Below are 9,568 nucleotides of genomic sequence, written 5' to 3' on the forward strand. Positions count from 1 at the left end.
TAATTTTTTTTAGTGTTTTTATTTTATTTTTGAGAGAGAGGGAGACAGAGCATGAACAGGGGAGGGGCGGAGAGAGAGAGACACAGAAGCTGAAGCAGGCTCCAGACTCTGAGGCTGTGTGAGGCTCTAACTCCCAGACTGTGAGATCATGACCTGAGCCGAACTCGGATGCTTACCCGACTGAGCCACCCAGGAGCCCCCTCTAGCCCCAGTTTTAAATAACCAACCTGTCAAAACAATAACTTTCTACTTTGAAATGCATGGCTTAATTAACTCCACAATGAATAACCGGATTCTTTGGCCTGGGGATTTAGATGGGCTCACTTCGATGATGTCTGTTTGTATTGATTCCCAGGCCAGAGTACTGGTGATAAATACATTGCACGTTGAGCCTTTTGATGAGCAGAGCTCTTTCACATAAAGTTCTATTTAAAATTGGTAAGACTACATAATGATAATTATATGGAAAAGACTGATGACGTGTGTCAAATATCCGCTCTAAAAGTTTCTATGTGAACTGAGGCAGATTCCTTAATATCTCGATGATTCAGTTTCCTCATAGGCAAAGTGGGGAGATGAATAATTCTTTTTTTTTTGTTGTTTTTTTGTGGGATTTAATAAGGTAATACAGGTAAGCATTTAGAACATTATCTGGTACATGCTAAGATTTCAAAATGCTTATTACTATGATTGAAAATATGTGTTTTAAAAAGACTTTTTACTCTATCTGCCGCATAAAGATTTATATAATTGCAATTTCTTGTTTTTGTAATTAATTTTCTTGGAATGTTTTAGTTCAGCTTCTTCACATAAAGAAGGTAACATCTGTTATTATCAAAAGGTTAACTAATAAAGGAGATAAAGGGACATTGTTCACTGTTTGTTTGTTTTAAAAAGTTGTACTGACATAGAGTAATAAAACAACAGTGTCTCCTTTATATGTGTTTGAGGGAAATACTTCTCTATAAATTCCACAGTGTCAGTTACAAAATTGCCCCTTAGTTTCCATAATATGATTTTTTTTTTCCTATCTGTGGAAATGAAGATTCTACCTCTGTTCTGGCCAAAGTTCTTTGTAGCTGTATCCAGATGCTTCCCCCACTCCCAGTTCTTCCCGCAGCCACCATTAAGGAATCTTTTACTGCTTGGAAAAGTTTTAATATTCAGCAGGTTAAGGAAACCCATGGTCAGCTTTAGAATTTTCGTCTCTGCTGAGCTTTCAAGGTGTCAAGACCCTAAAATAATATGAACAGCAGGAGTACTAAATCTTTCATTATTTCCAGTTTCCCCTTGAGCATACTGACTTTGCAATAAAGAAGCTGTCATTTACACTCTTCTTTATTGCAAGGTGGGTAATAGCTACAGGGAGAAAAATAAGGAACTGTGTCAAGTTAGCCTGACTGCCATTATGATTAATGTGTAATCATTGCACATTTGCATCTACTCTTTTTATATACAGGTACTTCATAGATTGGAAGAGTGATGGGGACAGCTACTTTACAATAGATGGAACTGAAGGAACCATCGCCACTAATGAATTACTAGACAGAGAAAGCACCGCGCAGTATAATTTCTCCATAATTGCGAGTAAAGTTAGTAAGTATGGCATGGACAGAATCAATGTTATACTGCAGTTCTTTGGATTGAACACTCTTAAACGAGTCCCTGCTGAGCTGTTTTTCATTTTTGGACTGACAGCTGAGTGGTCTCCTGGGGAAACTCAGAAACCTGTTCCTTTTCCTCGTAGCGTAAGTCCGGAGAAATTGTGACAGCCGCCAATGAGCCCTGTTTGCAGACTTGCATGAATATCTAGCAGTGAGTGCATTTCATTGTGTGACCTCATCCCTTTCAATGCTGTGCCTGCAAAAATCTGCCAGCTTTCCAGCTTCTCTGCCACGCCGGACCCCTGTATACAATATTGGGAGCTTCAGAGGCCAGGCAGGAGGAATTCATTATCACACAAAATAGCCCATTCTGAAATATTTTCTCAAACTGAAGAGAGTATTCTTAAAATCACCCCTCTTCCTTCTCTCTTTTTCGTAGAATGTAATTTTAATGTGATTTTTTTTTATAAATGTCACTGTGGAATATGCAGGAGCTATAAGTGGTTTTTTTTAAGGAATCCCTCAGAATCAATAGGATTGCTAGGACTGATCCCTTGTGTTGGTGTCTGCTTGGTCCAGAAGACAGTCCTCTGGACTGAAAGTGGCATGGGCCATATATGTTTGTCTGGACAACCTAGGATATCATCGCAGCTTCCTCAGGTAACAGATTAGTCGGGGGAATGGTGACATTTGGTTTTCAATGTAGTTTGCAAAATGAGTGCATCTCCCAGTCATCTGCTTCTGGTCTTGTGAAAGGCTTGGGGAAATCCCTTCTGAGTGTCTTTCATTTTGTTTCCTTCTTATTTTATTTTGTCCATCTGCTACTTTGGCAGCTAATTTCATTTTTCTGTGCAGGGGAGAGCTGAATGTGAATATTTCTGTTGAGGGGTTTTTTGTTCAGTCTCCACTCAGTGGGTGTAAATATTAAACAGTTTCGTTTATCTTCAACAATTGTGACTAAACAAGAATAGTCAGACACCTATTCTCAGGCCTTAATGATGTCTTTAACTGATTTCATTACTTCTAGGTTATTCTGATTATTAAAGGTCAGACTTACAAAAAAGAACATGCAGCTTCCACCTTGTTTCTTGGAACACTGACCTGTCACATAAAAAAAAAACTGATTGCCCTGAGACAACCATTCTAGAGTGGTCACATGTGGGTGGTCAGGTTGACTATCCCAGTTCAGCTCAACCTTCCCATCGTACCTCCCAGGGTGCTGAGTATGTGAGTGAGACTGTCTTGGAAAGTGTACTAGCTGAATACCACAGTGTAACATCCACCAATGCCGTGTGAAACAGAACATGTACCCAGACCAGCCCTGCCCGGATTCTTACAATGTTGTGAGAAAGTCTAAAACAGTAATTATTTCAAGCAACTATATTTTAGGGTTATTTGTTGTGGCATGGCAATAGATAACTGCAGAACTCAGTGACACCGTAAGTTGGAACTGTGACCCCTCGCTTGTAGGGTACACGTTCTCCAGCCTGTCAGAGTGGAAAAGAGAGAGGGAAACACACAAGTCTCTCTTATCTGCCCGATACGATACTCCATTGGCTGCCACTGCTTCTAGGACTAAATGGACTGGCAGGAAAGGCTGCTGCCCAAACATCGTCTTCTTAAGTGAACTTTGAGTTATCTGACGGTGCGGGTTCTGGGCATCCCATCTGCATAGGAACGTGATATGAGTACTCAGTGGTAGATCTTCTGGCTTCTCAATTCCATGCCCCCCTTGCATAGAAGGCAGTCTTCTTGGGTGAGTTTATAACATGGTTTCTCAATTTTAGCTTTCGGTTTGCCCACTTGACCCAGAGGAAATTCACCCATCCTTGTTACGCTGAACAGGTGTTTTACAAGCTGCTCTTGTACCGTATGATTTCTCTGTCCTGCCATCTCCTTACAAAAGTATGTCCTCTGTACTCAGGCTTTGAGAGCAGATCATCCAGTCAGCTGCCAGAGCTGCTAGAGCAGACATATCGTCAAGAGATCAGAATGCTGGTCTTCCCTTTTTGGAGGACACCTGTTTTCTTTAGGGTGTTTTCCTGAAGACTGCTTTCACGCTTGGCATCTTTTTTCTCCTCCTATACCACATCCGATTACAGTTACATTTGTTTCTCATCATTTCTTTCATGTCAGCTCTCATCTGTTTTACTCATCCAGAATCATGGGGGGTAGCTTCACCATACTGTAGTTAGAAAATAAAGTTTAGTTTTAAGATCTTCGGCAAATGTGGTCAAAATGAATTGTTTGTGTTATAGACTATAAGACCTTCCTGAACCATTCACTCTAATGGCTTATACATAATAAGTGACAGCTAAGCAGAGACAGTTTCTTCAAATAACTTTTATTTAGCAAAGACATATTTCCCATAATAAAAGATCATTCATTAGAAAACTATCTAATCTTACTGAAACCTTCGTCTTAATACACACACACACACACACACACACACACACAACGCGCATATTTTTCAAAGTAGGACTAGTAGGCTTCTGTACCTTAACTGAAGATGAAAGCCTGCAGATAGTTCATTAATCACCTGTTCTGTAGTTCTGGAAGGTCTCTTTCTCCCCAGTGGCTATGTAGACCACCCAAACATCATCATTGCATGATAATAGCAGGTCTGACACCTCCAGTCAGAGCCTTGTGCTCCAACTTGTAGAAGATGAGACAAGAGTTTGTGCTTTCTCAGTGAAGTAGATTCTCAATTTTAGATTTTTCATATTTAGAGAAATTCATTTTCTTTTAGCTATCGACATGATTGGGGCACATGCTGGCTCTAGAGTTTACTTAAATGCAAATTAGGAAACCCTCATGAGTAGATTCTCATTATTTATGTTGGCCCTCACTGGGAAATATGTAGAACTGGGATTTCGACACATAACACATAAATACACACACATATATGTATGTATATATATGCTACATATGTATATATGTCCATATATATCCATATATATATAATCATTTCTAAAATATGTATCTCCCTGACCTGTTCTAGTATCTGTTCATAGACCACTGTATTTTAGAGTCCTCAAGGAAGTCTGCTGGGGTAAATGCTATGCATTCATGTGAAAAGTAAAGAGACTAAACACATACCTTATGATAATTAAGATTTACAGTAAGAATAGTTTATTGTGGGCTTTATTTTGCTTGAGTTTGCAGAGTTTAAAAGTAAAATGTATTCATATTCTAATGCATAAGGCTGTTTTCACCGATCAAACTAGCCAGCTAAGCAGGTAACCATTATCATGGTGAATGACTGAGAAATAGCTTACATTATACTGGCAAGAAGAAAAAAAACACGTAAGTATACCTTATTGCACATTGAACTAGCATATGATAGAGCCTGACCCTTACATAAAAAATCTCAGGCAAAATGAAATGTTACAATGATTGAATAACTTTAATTAATTAAACAGCAGTCATTAATCAGTGTTGCTATAGTTGGAGGTCCAAATAATTTATAAGACTCCTAATAATTCTTTTATGTGTTACTGCTTTGCTGTTTTTATGATACTAATTCTTGAGAATCTTAAAAAAGATAGAAGCTCCAAAAATTCACTTCATTCAAATTATCAGAAACTATCAACACACAAATGTTTCCAATATATTTTTGGTGTTGCTGTAACAAATATCATTAGACAAAGATAATTTAAAATATCTACATTAAAGCCCTAAAACATATTTTATATAATTACAAAATAAACAAATTATACCAGAGACAATTCTTTTCTCAGTCATATATTTATCCAGATGGCAATGGATTGTTTGCATTTATTGTGGAACAGCTCAAGTATCAGTGAATTGACTCACTAACTGTCATTTGGGGAAAATTTTGTATGTAAATATACCATTATGAGTTGGGATCAAATTGTTGGGTAATTCTTTTTTTGAGGTTATTTGGCATATAAAGCTATTTTGTTATAGCTTCATTTTACTTCAACATAATGCATAGGATATCATCTTTGTATGTACAGAAAAATTAACCTCTGGCATTACTATCCATAATTCAGACTAGACACAAATTCATACATTTGTTGTCATAAGCTTGTCCAGAGTGTCATTTATATGCAAAACACGATTTGTTGTGGTTTATGAGAAAAACAAGATGAAGTCTATTCTTAAGGATATTAAAGTTTAGAAGTAGTTAGAAACTGACCAAAATAGAGACGTTTAGTAAGTTATAGCTTACTAAACAGAAAGAATAGATTTGTTTAAACAGAAAGAAATAGATTTTGTGGTACAGTTTTCTGAGGAATTCATCTGCCTGCATGCCACGTTGCTAGCCTTGAAATTATGTTCTTATACTAAAGGAGAAGAAAGTACCTAATTTTTCTAGAATAATAATAAGCAATAATAATAATATAAACTAAACAAGTCTTGTAGCTTGATATACATTAAATGAAGATGAAGATTATGGTCCACACTGTGAGTGGTAGGAAATGGAGGCTCAGAGTTATTTCCTTTGCAGCCCCTGTCACACCTGGGGTCGTGACCGAAAGATAATGGGAGTCCTGGACTCTCTCCCTGCAAAACAGAATTCCACAGGGACGGTTGCTCACTTGTCTGTGCTTTATTAGATATATTTTAAGTAAGTTGTTAGTTAAACTAGTCATAGTGACTTTCATATGCATAAGTACAAAATAGTAAAAACTTATTTATACATTTGCAACATACATATAATTAAATTGAAATTATTGTTAGTCTTGCTATCTATCTATCTATCATCACCATATCTGTCATCATATCTATCTATCATCTCTATCTACCTGTCTGTCTATCTGTCTACCTAGGTATCTACCTATCTATCTACCTAGGTCTGTCTATCTATCTACCTACAGTTCTGTAGTGAATTGGCATGTTTCAGAAATTTGATATATACCGACTCACATTTATTAACTATTTGTATAAAATCACCATGTTTACTTATTTTTCTGTGATTATATTAAAGAAAGTCACTTGAGAAGAATTTTTTTTTTAAATTATAGAGAGTTGAACATGAAGTGAAATGGCATCTATAGTCTTGTTGACCGTAGGTGAAGGCAAATACACCAACAATCATCGTGCTCGTGGGTCATGATCCACAGAAGTTTCCTGGTTTATTGGTTGTATTGAACCCACTTTTGCTTCTCAGTTTAGTCTGTTTTTGACATTCATATATTTCATTTGCTAGAATGTACTAGGCTCTGTGTTAAACTCTGGAGGCTTAAAGACAAATATGACTCAGCTCTTGCTCTCCAGGAATTCAGAATATCTAAGGGCTTTATGGTATTGCAAATATTTAAAATTAATAATAGGTTTTCTCTAGTGTGTTCATTGGGAGGAAAAAAAAACTGGCTGTATTTTTAAAGGTTCCTTTTTCTTTAGAAATCAGGTTTTTAAAAATTTTTTTTTAATGTTTATTTATTTTTGAGAGAGACAGAGACAGAGCTTGAGTGGGGGAGGGGCAGAGAGAGAGGGAGACACAGAATCCGAAACAGGCTCCAGGCTCCAAGCTGTCAGCACAGAGCCCGATGGGGGGCTTGAACTCAGGGACCGCAAGATCATGACCTGAGGTGAAGTTGGACGCCCAGCCGACGGAGCCACCCAGGCGCCCCTAGAAACCAGTTTTTGTCACCAACAGACAAGTAATATTTGACTTTGGCGTGGGTTTATATGAGTAATTTAAATCCGCTTGATGGATTGCTTGGTATAGATGCAGATCATACTACTGTAATTGAACAGGGCTATTGTTAGCGTTTATCTTAACTTGTAATTTAAAAGTGAACTAATTTAAAGAGAAAAGAAAAAGAAAGCTTGTGTTACTTATTCACTGTATCATGCTCAGTTTGCACTATCATTCAGGTTTTTGTTGTTGTCACAGAAAGCTAAGATTTTGTTCTTGACATTATGGTAGTCGCAATTTAGTGCAGTCACAAAATTGAATTTTTAACCTCTGTAGGTATTCAAAGCAGATGTCATTAAAATTTTTTTTAACGTTTTTGTTTATTTTTGAAGGAGAGAGAGAGAGAGAGCATGAATGGGGGAGGAGCAGAGAAAGAGGGAGAAACAGAATCCAAAGCAGGCTCCAGGTTCCGAGCTGTCAGCACAGAGCCCGTTGCGGGGATCGAACCCACGAAATGTGAGATCATGACCTGAGCCGAAGTCTGACGCCTAGCTGGCTGAGCCACACAGGCACCCCAAAGCAGATGTCATTTTTAAATGAGGAAGCCTAATAGCTCCAGTGTATTTTAACATACTAGGAAACTTGTGTTTGTTAGTCCTTTACAGTTTTCAAAATATTTTCAATTACATTTCTCACTGGTTCCTGCAAATATTCTATTATTTGGCCAGGATTTATTGAATATTTAGTACAAAAAATTATAACTGTAATTTGATCCTCGAATGTGAACTGGGCTTTCTCCCAGCATGGTAGCTAGATAGCAGCCCAAGTGTTACTCTTCGAAAGTAAGTGATTATCACACACATGGGCAGATCTCAGGCAGTGTCTTCTTATTCTTTGAGTTCACTGACCGGTATCATAGAACAGTGCAAAGCATAGTGAGAGGACTTGGATTCCAGTCTTGACTCTGACAAGAAAATGTAGGGCAAGATCACACCAAAGTTCCCTCACCTGTAACTGGGGATTGATAGATCTGTAATTTTCAAACTTGTAGATAGATTATCAGGATACTTCATCAGATGAAATCTTATGTGGAATCCTGATATTCTACATTGAAGAGAGCTGTGGATAAAGCCAGGGTCTTCTCTTTGCCCCTTTATGCAAAACCCCCCACACCGAGGAGGATGGCACCAGGGACATAAGTTCCTATCAGTTCTGATTTCCCTGTTAAATTTAAAATATATTTTTCCCATCCATGAGAATGAATGTTTTTCCATTTCTTTGTGTCCTTTGCAATTTGTTTCATCAGTGTTTTACAGTTTTCAGAGTACAGATCTTTCACCTCTTTGGTTAGGTTTAGTATTACACTATATGTTAACTAACTGGAATTTAAATAAAAAACTTCTAAAAAGTAAATAAAATTTAGTTTTCCTGGGACTTATTAAAGGTTACAATGCTAGTTACTAGTGAACCATTTCTGAAAGAGATTTCTGATTATAAGTTCCAAAAATGGGCATACTATGTCCTTCTCTTCTCATATGTTCTTCTGACAGTGAGGCTGACATTCCTTCCATAAAGAATTGGGTTCTGTCAGAACACCTGGGTAGCTCAGTCGGTTGGGTGTCCAACTTTTGATTTCCACGCAGGTCATGATCTCGTGGTTTGTGGGTTCAAGCTCTGCTTCAGGCTCTGTGCTGGCGGTGTGGAGCCTGCTCTCTCCCCCTCTCTCTCTTTCTCTCCCCCTCCCCTGCTCTCTCTCTCTCTCTCAAAAATTAATAAAGTAAACATTAAAGAAATTTAAAAAAGAAAAAGAATTGTGTTCTATCTTCCTTTCCCTTGAATTTTGAAGTGGATTAGTGACAGCCTTGACTAACATAGAGGAGGTGTATTTCTATGTGACCATCTTAGGTCATAAAAGCAAGAGTTTCTGTCTGATTTCTTTTGTTTTTAAAACACTTGCCCTTGAACTTTAGCCACTATGTGCATTGCAATGAAGCCCAGTCTACATAAAGAGACCATGAATGAATATTCTTGTCTATCCTTCCACCCAGACCTCTAGCAAACCACCAGCATCAAGTAACAGACATGGGAATAAATGGAACTTTAGATAGGAAAAACACCAATTTAGGAAGAAATACAAGTTGTCTTTCCTTTTCCTTTCCTTTCCTTTCCTTTCCTTTCCTTTCCTTTCCTTTCCTTTCCTTTCCTTTCCTTTCCTTTCCTGCCCTTCCCTGCCCTTCCCCTCCCTTCCCTTCCTTCTCTTTCCTCCTTCTCTCTCCTCTTCTCTTCTCCCTTCCTTCTGCTTTCCTCCTCTCCTCTCCTCTCCTCTCCTCTCCTCTCCTCTCCTCTCCTCTCCTCT

The 9,568-nt window shown here is 38.0% G+C and overlaps 1 protein-coding gene across 1 annotated transcript in view; it reads left to right on the plus strand.

Moving 5' to 3' along the window:
- Positions 1-9,568, plus strand: part of CDH12 (cadherin 12) — a 268,774-nt gene that overhangs the window by 236,178 nt on the left and 23,028 nt on the right. Inside the window, exon 7 of the mRNA XM_049648261.1 lies at positions 1,460-1,596. Coding sequence (XP_049504218.1) covers positions 1,460-1,596 — 137 coding nt within the window. The remainder of the gene's footprint in view (positions 1-1,459; positions 1,597-9,568) is intronic.

The sequence above is a fragment of the Panthera uncia genome (genome assembly GCF_023721935.1).
Source record: "Panthera uncia isolate 11264 chromosome A1 unlocalized genomic scaffold, Puncia_PCG_1.0 HiC_scaffold_17, whole genome shotgun sequence".
NCBI classification, from domain to species: domain Eukaryota; kingdom Metazoa; phylum Chordata; class Mammalia; order Carnivora; family Felidae; genus Panthera; species Panthera uncia.